Below are 15,942 nucleotides of genomic sequence, written 5' to 3'. Positions count from 1 at the left end.
GCTTGGTGTTTTTTTTGTGATTGTGGTTTTATTTATTCTGCAATTTTTAAGAATGTTTTAGTTTTTCAACTATTTGTTGTCTTATCATAGGTTTTTGGTATCATAGGTTGGTAAAGGGATTATTTTTGATCCATTTGATTATTTGATTCAAAGCTGATGCTTTCTATGATTTTGACTTCAATTGTTTTCAAAAGTAAAGACAAATTTTTGAGTTATGAGTTTTTTTTGTTCACTTTCTGGTTTTATCTCATCAATTAATGACAGGTCTCATCTGCTGCTAACGATGCTTAAATTAATCGAAATAGTTTTTTCAGTTCATATGTAGATTTTGTTTTCTATGATTTACACGCTGTAAGTTTTTAGAAAGTTTTAGTGATTTCTGGAATTTTCCTAGTATTTGCTGTACTTTTTGCAGTCTTATCACTCAATCCCATTATTGATATGTCTCATCGGTCAGTTAATCAAAATAATCGCGTCAGACCGTATCTATTGCTTTCTGCGAGTTTTAAATTAGTTATTTTCAAAAAGTATTAGCAATATTTATACTTTTTGCGAAAATTTGTTGTATTGCTGTCTTTTCATTTAATTTCAACGATGACAGGTTTCATTGATTGCTAATGAAAAAGTAAATGGATCTTATTAAATCTATGAACTCAAACAGCCGTTACATGGTTTTTATTGACTGTCATACCTTTTTTTCCGAAACGTTTAATTGACTTTGTGAATCTTGCCTTCCTTTGTAGTACTATTGTCCCTTTTTTTAGCCGTTAAGACTGCTCGAAAGTATTTTATCATATGCGGTTGTTAAAGATTTTGGCATGTACCTATGAGGTTTTCTTACATTGACGCGACAGACTTCCACAGATATTGTAATTTTTTGAAAGTTTGTTAGTTTTTGCGTCTTTTTTGCTTTGTCATTGATTCACACAAGGTTGTTGTATGTTGTACTCATTCTAAGGATGTGTAGATTCAATGTTTTAATGAATTATTTTTGATTTTTTTGTGATTCTGAAAACTCTTGTGAAACGCATTTTTCTAATTAATAGCAGCCGTCAGCCTCTCAACGGCTATTATTTAGGCGCTCTCCTTTTTTAATTCGCGTTACCTTTTGATCACGTTATCATTTTACATAAGTAACAAAGTATAACTTGTCCACAATTAATAAAAAAGAAAAGAGCTTTCTCCTTTTCGGTCTGTTTTGTATTATCTTTTTGAGACTACAGATCTACGAAGCTATCGGGGTTATTTTCTGGCAATCTGTCATCTATCTTTTTTGTTGTGAGCAGGAGATACTATTTCTTAAGTTGTGCAACAATATTTAGATTTTGGATGGCATGATCTACCTAGAGGCTCACAATGTGGTCCACAGAGACTTGAGGGCACAGAATGTGCTGGTGGGCAACGAGGAAACATTTAAGATTTCTGACTTTGGACTTTTAATTGACCAGGAGCACAAAGATGGTTAGTCGTGACATTCAACTTAGACCTGTTTATGCGTGTTTTATATTATAGTAGAGAATTGCTGTTATTGATATTTTAAGCGGTCTGCTGCGCGCTACATAAAATTTGGTCGAATTGCATCAATTTCATTTTGTTCTTGTCTCATGTTTGGTAGGTTTAGGTTTCATAGCATTTTTCGCGTCAGTTACTGGAAAAGCGTATGAATTTAGATCTATTTTGTGTTTTTAATCTCCCACCATATAACTAATGGGTAGTAATATAGCGTGTTATTATGTAAAAAAATAGCACGTCGTGTGACTATGTAATAAATTGCTGATCGTTAATTTGTGAATGAGAGCTGTAATTGAAATTTACTAGAGAGCATCTAAACTGAGTCCCAAGCTTTTTAGCTCTTATACTGGTAAAATTAGGTTATGAGTGTGCTATGAAAGCAAGAATCCAAGCTGATTTGGGACTTTTCAAATTTTCTTTGTTTTCTTATAAGTGATTCATTTGATGATTTCGCCAATCTTCTGGTGGCTATTAGCCAGCTTTGATGTCAAGTCGGTTGTAGGAGCCACTGCTTTTTTTTCGTTTCTACTTCGGCAAATATTTCAATTTCTACATTACGTCTGCCGCGATTAAAATCAACAGTGTATAATGAAATGAATTGTTTGATTTTAAAATAATTGCGCATGTGCTCAGTCTTTGATAGTTACATATGCCTGCCAAGTGTTTCAATTTTCATTAATTTCCAGTTTGAGTCTCATTTTCAGTTTGTTATAGCTGCCAAGATGTAAGCTGAGCGTAGCCCTATTGCGGTGATTTTGGTTTTTTTACATTTCAAACAATTTGAATTTTATTGGGGCGATGCCTTTTTTAAGATCTGTTCACACATTTGATGATTTTCAAAGTAAAGGACATTTTATGATTTTTAAAGTTAAGTGGGACATAGGATATTAGGCGAAAACTTGATTAGGCAAAGTTATTTTTAGCAGCCATTAGGCGAAAATCTAACTTTGTGAAAATTAGGCGATAACCAATAAAAAACTTAAAGGTGGTACTTTATTATCCGAGTGACGCTATAAAGTACTAAAGTGTCTCTAACAGTTGTCTTAACATGAAAATGCGTTGATAAAATACATCTAATTTCAAGTTTTTACGCCCCTGGGTAATATCCAGTAAGAGGATTTTCTTAAAAGTTACTGCGGTAAAATTGAAGAATTTAATTTTTCAAATCCTTTGTTCTTTATATAGATCTTCTATTTCTAATTATTTGTCATATATTTTTAAATGCTTTTAATCCTTTATTAGTTCCTTTTTTCGAATTAGTTTTTCAAATTCTTAATTTTAAACCTTTTTTTTAGAGCTCTGAGGCCGTTAACGTTGAAAAATATGTTGAAAAAACAGTAACTATGAATTATGGCATAGAACTGAACTGAAATACTGCAAACTGTAGATATTAAAAACCATGGTCTTTTTTGTGTTTTGCGATAATCATGTTAAGACCGTTGTAAGGGAAACTTGAGCATTGATTTTTGCCTAATTGTCACTAAAGTTATTAGACCTTAATTTTTTTCAATTATTTTTAGGATTTTTTCAATATGGTGGGGGAAATTACTTTTTTCAAAAGTCACTCAAATTATATTTTAAAAAAGAAATTTGTTTTTTATCGGATTTACAACAATTTGCTTTCACTAGGGTTTGGTTTCATCAATATTACATATTTATTATCCGTCAAAGTAATTATTCTGCATAAAAGTGGAGATATTGAAATGAACCCTCTCCAAGCTCAATTAGAAAAATTGAATTGAAAACAATAGACAACTACTGCAAAAAAACAGAACAGACAATGATTTAAAGTTCTGCTACATGAATTGTAGAAGCCTGAATAATAAATACCAAATTTATTAAATTTTTTGACAACTCTTGACCAGTTGTCTTTCCTAGCTGTTACCGAAACATGGATAAAAGAGAACAATACTATTCCAGATTCTTTTCTATGCAGTAGTCATCTATTTATTCACCAGGGACAGGGACAAATGGAGGAAGTTTTTCTTTAATCGACTACTGCTTTATTTGAAAAATCAATTTTTCGAAACAGATATAATAGAGTCAATACTTGAAATTGATCATTTCACTGTTGTATATTAACCATCATTGAAATCAAAATTTAAACAACAAAAGACGGTTTATTTAATGCGAGATAAAAGAAGATACAGAAAAGAAGTAAGTTTAACCGGGATATTGCTTCGCAAGACTGGTCACCAATGTACAAAAAATTAGGAGCAAATGAAATTTTTCGTAATTTCAATGAAATTTTACAAAATGCATTCAATAGTCACGCACCTGTGAAGACAGAAAAGGAGCACAAAAATGGCTATCCAAAGAACTGCGTAGTCTCATTAATGAAAATCGTCGTGTTTTCAATGAATGGAAGAAACATCCTTATCAAGAGCTCTTCAAGAGTTAATATACTGAGAAACAATGTATATAGAAAATTACGTAAAGCCTCTGACGATTACACAAAACAGTTTTTCGAGAATCACCCAACTTCAAAAGAACAATGGAAGTTTATCAAAAACGAAATTAACTCAAATAACAGACAGAAAAATTGCAAAGCTGAAAGAGGGCCGTAACGTATTATCAGATGAAAAAATCATTGATCACTGTTTGATTAATTGTTTTGCTCGTCTTGGACTTTACAACGATAAAGTAATTGCTCCTAAGATGCCTTCTTTTATTTTCAAGGGAAATTAATTCAATTTCAGGCCGGTCACCAGAAGAGAACTATACAAGGTTATTGACAAACTACCAACACAAAAATCAGCTGGACTAGGGTATATACTATCTTACGCTTTGAAAGATTGTAATAAGAAAGGCGACAGACATAACCCTGAAAACTGTCGACCAGTTTCGGTTACTCCAACATAAGCAAAAATTTTGGAAAGAGTTCTAGTAGAGCAAATGTCGGAACATTTAGATATGAATAAAATAATTAACAAAAATCAATTTTGTTTCCAAAAACAAGTGTCTTGATACAATAAGTTCCCTGACAGAGAAAATTAATCATTGCGGTGAAGATTTTAGCTTTAAAATGTTTCTGGATTTCGTGAAAGCTTTTAACTCAATATCCTTGGACATTTTCATTCAAAATTTGAAAAATGTGGTTTTGGAGAAAACGCAAGATTCTTTTTGAATTATTTTCTAATTCACAGGAAACACTGTGTTAGAAACGGAATAGTTGAATCCGACTGGACAATTATCAATCACGGTGTTCCACAAGGTACTGTACTAGGACCACTAGCATTCATACTTTATGTAAATGACTTCGATAAGGAACTTCGGTTTTGTTTCCAAAAACAAGTGTCTTGATACAATAAGTGCCCTGACAGAGAATATAAATCATTGCGGTGAAGATTCTGTCTTAACAATGTTTCTGGATTTACTGAAAGCTTTTAACTCAATATCCTTGGACATTTTTTATTCGAAAATTGAAAAATACGGTTTTGGAGAAAACGCAAGATTCTTTTTGAATTAGTTTCTAATTCACAGGAAACACTGTGTTAGAAACGGAATAGTTGAATCCGACTGGACAATTATCAATCACGGTGTTCCACAGGGTACTGTACTAGGACCACTAGCATTCATACCCTATGTAAATGACTCCGATGAGGAAATAGGGAAAATTTCGATTGTTACAATTTGCAGATGACGCAATAATTTTGTCATGAAAAAAATGAAGTGTTTAGAAGCAAAGACTCAAAGAATATTGATGGAAACTGAACAATATGTGAAAAAAAACAAGTTAACTCTAAATGTAGGGAAAACAGAAATAATGGTTTTCAAAAAAGAAAAGTTACCAACTGTCAATGCGTTGAATTTAAAAGTCATTCATTGAAACCAACAGATGAATGCAGACATTTAGGTGTTATTCTTGATAAAGAGTTGACATACCAAAAACAACTTAATAATGTGATCAGTAAATTGGCTTTAGCTATCAGATCAATTTATTTATTTCGAAATCAAATATCTTTAAAGGCTCGAACAAATCTCTTAAGATCACTTGTTTTGTTACATTTAGAATTTAGTGCAATATTTTTCAATCTTTGTCTTCCTTCTCAATTGTCAGAATAAACAAATTAGATGGGGCATAAAAGGTTGCTTTTTTCGAACAAAATATGACACTGCTCATAAACTACTTCGTGAAAATAAAATACTTCCCGCAGAACTTCAAATAACAAAAACATCATTAAATAGACTTTTCGATATTGTCCAACAAACAAACACACAAGAACAAAAGAAATTCAGAATAGCTTGAGACGTTGAAATTAAAGTAAATAATCGTACATATGGTTTTTCTCTCACTCCAAAATGTAATTCAAAATGGAGTCAAAATTCAATTATAAGAAACTTTGTTCGTAAATGGAATAAACTTCCAAGAGTACTAAGAAAGGAGAAATCAACGAAAAAATTTTTTAAAAAATTAAAAAGATGCAAAAAAGTCACGCACCAGTTCCAATGGACAAAAAATTGAAGGCTGTAAAAGTTTATTTTTATAAAATAATTCACGAAAACTGGAAACTGAACCTTAGTTTTTATATATTATATTTAAGTTTTCAAAGGAAAAATGTTGTATGTTTGATTTATAATATTACAACATGTAACTTTAACCTTGTGGTTATTCGAATTTACATGTTTGAGATTTAAAAAAAACCGTGGCTAGCTACTGACGAAGCAAACAGCTCGCTGGTCGTTTGAGAGCAATTCGCCCGACGTTAGTCGGCTATATTTAAACTATTTTAGTCGGTTATTTAAACATACCTCTCTCTAAATGACTCTAGATTTATTGAGGTCACTTGAGATCACTCTAGCCCATTTCAAGGTCATTATTAGACTCCTATATAATGGTAAGTGTTAATAATAAAGCATGGTGACCAATAAAAAATAACGATTTTGAATAAAAAGAATTTTTTTGTATGAAAACTTTTTAGTCTTTAAAAAGTTTAGCAACAGCATCAACTCAATTCTGTACCGAAATCCCATTCCACATTTTTTTCGGCAATCTGACGGCTGTTTTTTTGTTGATGTCTCTTTTGGCATTATTTTCGTATTTCCGACTCTCAAAGGCGCATTTTCAGCTAATTAATTGGTCTCGAACGACGTTTACTGCAATTTTAGTCCTGTTCATCTCTCTATACAGTTTTTCTGCCTGACTGTTTGTCGTGTCACCTATTTGATTTCAATTCAAATGAGATGAACCTGCGAAGCCTGCGGTCAACAAGTCACTGCAGTTCTAGAGCTGTACTAATTCCTCAGTTTAAAGTCCTCTGAAACTGCTGAGGAAACAACTGCACGGCGTGAATGGCATTATTGGGAGGTTTGGACCACCTTTTTCGTGATGTTTTGCCCCCTCACACACACACTTTTTCCTAGTCCAGTGAGGCTTGCTTTCCTAAGCTGAAGCTATCTTACCCAATAGCCAGCAGTTTAGGGAGGCAATGTGTCCAATGTTTGGCTAAATTTATGAGTAGTTGTGACCAAGGGCAACCATTTGTTAGTCACTTGTAAGTAATTTATACCATGCTAAACAAATATTTTAGAAAATTTCACTGGTCAATTGTGTAGAAAACAACAATTGTTTCTAACAGCCGAAAAGCGATAGCTGAGGCTATTATTGGCCTTCTCTTGGTTTTTACGACTCAATGAGGAGTATTGGTTTTCTATCGGTCTTTTTACGACTCGAATGGGAGTTTTAGTATTCTTAAGGTTTTTTTTTACCGGACGTACTATTTGTTCAGGCGACGTTTTGACCTAATAGTGAAAGTGAGTAAAATCGCCGGGTGAACTAACTTTTTCTCAGTGAGAGAAGTTTTCTGTTCATGCGCTACGTTCAGTGACTTACTTTTTGACTTTGAAAAGAGTTTTTGTTTTTGAGAGGTTGGCGCATATAGATGAGTTTTTAGCCGTGTTTTTGTCCATTTGGCCCATACATTTTTTTTTGTAACTTGGTTTTTTTTAGAAGTAGATTTTTATTGATGCCGCATTTGAGCCTCCATTGCTCAATGACAAAAAATCCATGTTTTTACCTCAATTTTTTTGCATTTTGATTTTTAATTAGTTTCTAATTTAGTTTTTTTATTGAATTTGGAATTAGTTTTTTTGTCTTTTTCACAATGTATGTATTTTCCACATTCTAGCATGTTTGTTTCTAACATTCTCCTAAGACCAATGGTTTTATTCGCTCTGCCTTCATTAAATTGAAAATTATCGATTTGAACTAATAATTTTTGTCTTTTCCCTAAAATTTTTTGTTTGCGAGTAATTTTATTCAACATATGGTACTGAGGTTTTGCTAGCTTCACTTTTACAAATTTGTACAACACTCTTTCTACGAGTTTTCCGAGGGCTTGGTTTTGGTAACATACGAGTTTTTGCGTTTGAATATTCTGTCTCCTTAGTCTTTTTCATGATTAATTTCTATTTGATTAATTTTTTGGTCATTGTTTAATTTTATCGCGTTCATAGTGATTCAAAACGCTAAGTAGAGCTTATAGTTAAAGCGGCAAAGTTTATTTAGTTACCAACTGATTACTGTTTTTATATTGTAAAAAAGTGTTTCGATAAAGAAAATTTAGGATATTGATAAATTTTGGCCATTTCTTGCAGTTTTCAAATTGTTCTCCGAAAATAATGTTGGCTTGGCTTGAACTTTGGTGCTCGTGTGCTTTGATGTTTTCAGTTGCGTAAATTGGTTTGTTTTTTATATAGGTGTAATGTAATTTTTTAGTTCAGTTCGTTTTACGAGCTATCTTATTTTTCAACTGAATTTTTTAGTGGTCACTTTAGTAGGAGCCAGTTTATTTGAAATGTTATTCTTTCACGAAGACGACTCTTCGATTCGGTTCCGGAGTTTTTGTGAGAAATGTTTTTGAGAGAATGGTTGTTTTAGATAACCTTTGTTAGCCGTTTTTTCGTCCATTTGGCTCAGTTGTGGTTTAATTTTCTGCGAAATAATTTTTGTTCAATGCTGCATGTGTTTCTTTCTGAAATTGCTTACTCAAATTTTTGCAAAAACTAGTGATGCGTTTCAAGTGTAAAGTGGTCACTAATTTCTGTTTTTAAGTTAATTTTTGGATTTTTCATTCTTTTCTTTATTTCTGGATCTTTGAGCTGTTTTTCCGAAAGAAATCAGTGTATATTAGAACGTCATTTTGACATTTCATGCATTGATCTTCTTTTTTTAACGAGAGTTTTTTGTTTTTGTAAAATTGTACACGTTTTAATCATATTTTGGTGGTTTTCGCCCAGTTGTTTTTTAATTAGTAGAAAAAGTTTTTCTGTGCACAGCCAGAGGTTTAATTTTGTGTTTTTAAAAATTGTTTTTTTTTTATTGAAGTTAAATATGTGAAACTCTTTGAAAATTTGTTCCTTAATTACAATTTATCGGCAATTGTTTGCAGTTTTTCAAATTTTGGAATCTGGAATAGTTCCTACTTTTTTTCTTTAAACAAAATGATGGCTATTTCATGGTTTTAAGCCATGGTTGGCAAAAAAGTGTACTTGTTTAATTGCTCTTGAACGAAGTTCATAGCAATTATTGTAAACGTGTTGGTCTTTTTTTATGCAAATTTTTTGCTTGAGCATTTTGCGCTTTTCTTCTAGAACATTCTTTGACTTCTCAAGTGACTTTTTCACGCGGTCATTCTCCATGTTTCGGGTGATCTCTATTGCTCTCACTCCGAAGTACAACTTGTTGCTAAAATAAAATCGATTGCAGCATTGCAAGAATAAGGGCCTGATATCCGAGTCGGCAGTGCTTCTAGTCAGGAAGCGGGTGGTCAATGGTTGGAATCCCGGCGTGGTAAATTTGGGAGAAGTTGTTTCGGTGTTTAAATTCGAAGAGCGGAGAAAACAGAGAAACAGTTTGAGAATTATAAGTGTGAAGAAATGTTTTCCAAACGAGTGAATTTTTTCAACCTGCTTCCTTTTGAAGATTTTTTTTATTATGGTCTAAAGTAATACGATTCAGCCTATTTGTAACTTTCTGAAGTCTCCTTAAATATAAAATTTTGAAAGTTTTTCAACGTTTTTGGAAATTTTTAGTCAATCTCTGGCCCATTTTTTAAACGTTTGATTTATGTTATTCAATTTGTTGGCAAAAAATTCAAGACTTATGCCTGTAGACTTTGTTTTCTACAAAGGATACAATTTTTTATTGTACCAAGTTGTCTTTTTCCGTGCAATTCGACAAAAATTTAATTTTGTTACATTTTTTTTCTTTTAACTGTTTTTTCCGGAAATAGAAATGTTTATAAAATCCATATGGATTGGTTTGTAATTTGTATTTAGATTGCTAAATTGTATTGCTTGAGACATTATTTGTTTGTCTGTGTGCGTATACTAATGAAAAATAAACTGAATTTTCGTTATTTTAGTTTAAATTGGCTAAGTTTTCTTTACTCATTGACTACAGGTGGTTGTTTTCTCTGCTTTCATGCGTTTATTGAGAAGATATTAGCTGTTTGAAAAGCCAGTTATGTCACGGAATACAACTTCGAGCCGTTTCCGGATTTCTTCTTTCTTTTGATTTTTATTCCGTCAGCAGGATTTCAGTTACGACCATATGGCGTCGCAATCACCACTTCAAATCTGCTTTGTGTCCAGGCAACTTGAACTGAAATGCGTGCATGAGGTCATTTTTAATAGCCGCACAGCGATAGCTGGGGCTATTATTGGCCTTCTCTTGGTTTTTTTTATTTCGTCATGATTTTTGTTACGACCATATGACGTCACAGCCACTTTTTGTTCATTCTTTCATGCAATTTCAACTGAATTGCATGTGTGACGTCATTTTTCACTCTTAGTGGAGCGAGTTTTTTTGTTCATGCGCGTGATTAAATTTTTGGTCACACTGACTTACCTCACTCTCAAAAATGACTTCCTCACTTTGAAATTGACTTTTATTTACTTTAGTTCAAAGAGATAAGGTCAAATGGGTGTGTGTCACTCTAAATGAATAGAGGCAGCAATAGCTTATACAGATTTTTAATCAAAATATAACAGATCAGCCTTCAATGAAAAGACGAATTTTTTTGGTCTGTTTTTTTTAGACTGCCGATCTACGAATCTATTGCGGCTATTTTCTGGCAATCTGCCAGCTATGTTTACCTCTTAGTAGAGTGTTTTTTTGTTCATTCGCGTGATTAAAGTTTTGGTAACGCGTGACTTACCTCACTGTCAATAAATTCTCACTCTGAAATTCACTTTTCGTTATCTCAATTCAAAGAGATAAGTTCAATTGAGTGTGTATCACTCTAACGCAAGGTTATTTAAGGGCAGCTAATAGAATGAGCAATAAGTTAAACGTTCTTAAAATACAACAGCTCGGTATTTTAAGTTTCTTTTTTGGTCCGTTTCTTTTACTATCTTTTTGAGACTGCCTATCTATGAAGCTATTGCGGCTATTTTTTGGCAATCTGTCAGCTGTGTTTACTGATAGCCTCAAAGCGATAGCTGTGGTTACTATTAACCTTCTCTTGGTGTTTTATTTTGTCAAAAATTATGTGACCATATGACGTCTCAATCACTTCAAATCTGCTTTATAATCATTCATTTATGCAGTGGTGACTGAATTGCGTTCCTTTTTTTCGTTCTTATGATTTGGTTTGAATTTTATATCAAAACTTTGATAGAATTATCTGAGTTTGAGTTTAAGGATATTGAATTGTTTTTACAAAGAGATTTGTTTCGGAGCATTTTTGGAAAGATTTAAATTAGCGGATCGTTTCCGTTTGTGCCCCCCCCCCCCCAGTACGTTATGCTCCCCCAGTGACAGAGCACGTGTCATTACATAGTAAATCATTATGTAAAAATATTGCACGTGCGTCTGGGGTTTGCAAATAATATGCACCCACTAAGCTGGGGGGGGCACAATCGGAAAAGATCCAAATTAGCAAATTTTTTCTGTAAACTATTAGGCTACCGTTTAGGTTCTTATTTAAATCCTGTTCTAAACTTGTCTGATAGATTCTTTCTTTTCGTTTGCAAGCTCATTTCTCATGAGAATTTGGTTTTCCTGGCATTGTTGACTTCCTCTTTTTAATCTTTCCATTTAAGGTAAAATTTAATATATTTTAGAGCATTTGTTCTTTGTATTGGTACTTAGTAGTTTTTGCAAAGTGTGTTTGCACATTTTTTGTGAATTCGAGGACTTCCTGAACGGTATTAGGACGTAAATCACAGTGGCCATTATTTGCCAAGAGGCCTTAAGCTGATTTTAGTAGTCATTCTAGTGTTGTGTGCTGAGGTTTTTGGGAAGGAAGTCAAAGTGAAAATGTCTGTCTTCAGTGTTTTGTGCTCTAAATTGAGTAGGTTTCCTTTTAATTAGCCGTTTTTTAGTTTATTTTTATTAGCTCTTAAATTTATGTTGGTCACAAAGGCCTTGTGAAAGAATAAATTTCCTTTCATGTCTCTTTTTTTCAGATATTCGTTTGTACTGCTAAGTTTTTCATTTTTTCGTTTCCATTTTTGACTTAGCGTTCAAGAAAGCTTCTTGAAAGCTTGTACGTTGATTCATGGGTAGAGTTAATAATGAGCACAAGTTTTTTCAAAAAGCCTTTTTGCTCTATCTCGAATATATTCACGCTGGTTTTTGGTGGCCGGAGAGTTAGTTGTTTTTAGTAGCCAAAAAGCGATAGTCGTCTCTTGTTTTTTTTATTTCGTCTTCAAGGTTTTTATCAAGACCAGATGACACTATACTTTCACAATATGCTCTATGTTCTTTTGTTCGGGCAGTTTCAACTGAACTGTTTTTTTGTTCGTTCGCGTGATTAAGTTTTTGGTCACTCGTTACCTCAATCTCAAAAATGGCTTCCTCACTCTGAAATTGACTTTTTAAACTTTAATTCGAAGAAACAAGGTCAAGTGAAGTGAGTGCGTGTCACTCTAATTGAAGGGTATTTGAAGGCGGCTAATGAAAACAGAAGTAATGTAAACAGGTTCTTCATCAAATTATAACATCTCAGCATTCAATAAAGATCTTTTGGTCTGTTTCTTTTTCTATCTGTTTGAGAGTGCAAATCTACCAAGCTATTGCAGCTATTTTCTGGCAATCTGCCAGTTATGTTGTAGATTTTGTCATGATAGATCTGCTTTTGAAGACATAATTATAAAGAAACATTTTTACAATAATGTTTGAAATTTGTTCCAGTTTTCTGATGTTTGTCATTTTGAAATATTCTGAGCTCAATTCATTGCTACTTTGTCGAGCTTTTTCTCTTCATGCGTAAGTTTTAGCATTGTTTTTGGATTTAAAGACATTGATACCAAGATGCTAATTTCTTTTTTCATTTTTTTTGGCACGTTGCCTGCCTTTGCTTGCCTCTTATATGTCAAGCGAATTTCTTTGTTAGATACCAAGTAGTCTGTGCTTACCGTTCTGCCTTTTTGATATAAGAACTTGGTTTTCTCTACGCTGTCTCCAAACGTTTCTTCATGAAAAATGCCTATTCTCTAAATTTTTGTTGTTTGGCTGCAACCTATTGGTTTCTAATGTTCAATTGATGTACTCGTCAGATCGTGGAGTATTTAGTGTTGCAATGAATTCTCAAATTTTTTCATCGTCAAGCAAAAATCAATTTCGTTAAACTAAATTTGTTTATTTTTTGGACATTTCGGGTGAAATCTTTGAGACGTATCTGAGATGGTTTCATTTTTGAGTCATTCTTTACAATGTGCTTTTAAACAGCAGGTGCTCAGCAAAGAAATGTATCAAGAGTCAGTATCGAAAAACGAAATCAAAAGTATATACAGGTTAAACCTCTTAACACCTTTAGAGAAAAGATACTAGATCTTTAGTTAGTGTTATATATAGGTTCTAATATTTATTATAGCTGCGAAGCTGTAAGCTGAGCGTAGCTATATTGCTGTGCTCTTGGTCTTTTTGTTCGTCGTCTGACGCTCTTTTTTCGTTTTACATTTGTTCACACAGCAAAGCTGAAGTCAAAATTTCTGAATGACTTCTTCCTCTCACTAACGGCATTTGCGCGCGTGACGTCATTTCTCACTCGCTTTAGCGAAAGAGTTTAGGTTATTTGCGTGATTAGATTTTGATCATACGTGACTTACCTCACTCCATAAAATGACTTTTGGACTTTAAAACTTAAGTTTAATTTGAATTTGTTTAAGGTCAAAGGAACTCATATGTGCTGTAAAGGTCCCTAATAAGAGGCTTCTGTGGAATGAATTTTAACAAGCTTTATTAATTTATCGCTGAATGTTTTTAGCCTTGTTTTTTGAGCGGCGTCGATTTTTTTTTTCAATTTAGATCTGTATCGGTTTCTATCTCTATTATATGGCACGCAGGTCTATTCTTTCGCAGCTATTCCGGCAGTCTGCCTGCGATCACAATCGGGGTTATGCGAATCATGGCGGCTATTTGCCGGCAATTTGCGCGGTATGTTTTTAATAGTTGATTGTTACACTACGGTACGTTACCAAAACGTTACGTACATCATTATTTTTGCTCTTTAACCATGATTTCTGATCTTTAAGCCTAATTTGCGTTGAAGCGTGAAAAAATTGAAATTTTAAAGTTTTTATAGAGTTTTATGTTTCTCCGGTTGATGCTTAAACAAACGTTGTTTTTAATGGGTTTGAGAATTATCAATTTTTGGCATTTGCGTAGTATGTCTTTTTGGTTAGAGTTGTTCGTCAAGCTCCCAATTCTCTAAAAGAGCCATCCATGTCATTTTTTGACTGAAATCTGTGCGTCACAAAAAAAATCATGACTGATTCAAACTCTGTTCAGCAAACAAATTTCAACGATTGCCAGATCATTAGTCAGAAAAGCAAATGCTCACTCAATTTCAGCTTCAAACTCTCCTGTCTTGCAATACAGATCCACCTGTACCTGCCAATCTCTCCCACCTGTACCTCGCCAATCTGTCAGCTTTGTCACCCTTATTTCGTATTGCATTCAATGGTTAACGTTAAATGAATTCCTGGATTGTATTTATTGCATTTATTGTTTGGGTCTTATTGTTTGAGGTTTTCTGCTTTAGAGGGCTTCATTTGAGTGATATCCTTCAAGCAGGTCTTCATTTTTGCGATCACCCAAATCGATTGGGATTATTGAACCGCTAAATTTTATTTTGTATTAAATTTCATTAAAACGAATATAAATTTAGCTCGATTATGTCGAGGAGTATAGCCAATGAAAATTTTTTCAAGCTGCACTTTCAATATTTTCCCATGGTTTCGTTAGAATAGCAAGTCTCTGCGCTTGTCTTTAGGAATTCCTTCAAACGCGTCAGCTAATAAACGTGTTGTTGTTGTATTTAATTGCTCTCGAACGAAGTTTGAAGCAATTATAGTGAACGTGTCTTTCATGTAATTTTTCGCCAGACCGTAGATTTCCGTAATTTCTTCTGGAATATTTAACTTCTCGAGTGACTTTCTCATGCTCTCGCTTTATTTTAATTTTTTTGACCTAAATTGCTCATGTTGAGATATTACGTCTATAAAAAGTCACAGGGATCAGATATACGAGTGGTTAATGCTTCAGTCTATTACACAGGTGTTCGAACGCCTCCTTGATTGGAACTTTTTTGCAACCATAAAAAATTATCTAGACTACAGCCGCCTCTGAATTAAATTGACCCGCCTGTTTTTCAAGTAGTCGCTTTGTTTTTTTATTCAAACAAAGTGTAAACTTTTTTAATAGCAGCCGTCAGCATCTCATGTGATTATATTATGTTATTAGATAGCCACTCTCAGTTTTTCATTTCAACGAACTTGAAATGTATTAGGGAGCTGTCTTTTTTTTACGACTCGATGAGCAGTAAAAGTGATGTAGTTTTTAAATTGGTGACTTCTATTTTTAGAAGATCTGTTTTAGAAATGCTAAACGTGCAAAGAATTGTTTAGGCCAATCTGCTGGACAGTAATCAAAGTCAGAGAGAGAATGTACAGTGGTTTTCATTCAAGCATGATTTTGAGAGAATTAGAAAGTTAAGTGTGAAAAATTTTGCTCTAACCGAGCATTATTCTTAATTGCTCTCAAACGGAGTTCATAGCAATTATTGTATTGGTGTTGGTCTTTTTCATGCAATTTTTTTTTCGCTCGACCGTTTTTGCGCTTCTCTTCTAGAACATTCTTTGACTTCACAAGTAATTTTTTCACGCTTTCGTTCGTCATTTTTGAGTAATCTCTATTGCTCACTCCGAAGTAAAACTTGTCGCTAAAATAAAATCGATTGCAGCGTAGCAGAAAGAAGCGCCTGATAGCCGAGTCGGCAGTGCTTCTGTTGATGGATTGGAAGGTCCATGGTTCGAATCCCGGCTAGGTCAACTGTTTTTGCACCCATGAAGAAAAATTTATCTAGGCTACAGCCCCTGAATTAAATTTCATCGCCTGTCGTTCGAGAGCAATTCTTCCGACATTAATCGTTTTATAATCTGATTTCTTGAGGCTCCTTCAAAGCGCCTTTTTTTAATAGA

General features: G+C 33.5%; 1 protein-coding gene across 2 annotated transcripts in view; it reads left to right on the top strand.

The window, feature by feature from the left end:
• Window positions 1-15,942, top strand: part of LOC142336091 (proto-oncogene tyrosine-protein kinase LCK-like) — a 111,432-nt gene that overhangs the window by 71,808 nt on the left and 23,682 nt on the right. For both annotated transcript variants that reach the window (XM_075384616.1, XM_075384615.1), the window contains one exon: window positions 1,323-1,461. In XM_075384616.1, the coding sequence (XP_075240731.1) occupies window positions 1,323-1,461 (139 nt within the window). The remainder of the gene's footprint in view (window positions 1-1,322; window positions 1,462-15,942) is intronic.

The sequence above is a fragment of the Convolutriloba macropyga genome, chromosome 3 (genome assembly GCF_964194025.1).
Source record: "Convolutriloba macropyga chromosome 3, txConMacr16.3, whole genome shotgun sequence".
Taxonomy (NCBI): domain Eukaryota; kingdom Metazoa; phylum Xenacoelomorpha; order Acoela; family Convolutidae; genus Convolutriloba; species Convolutriloba macropyga.
This window is presented reverse-complemented; position numbering and strand designations above follow the sequence as displayed.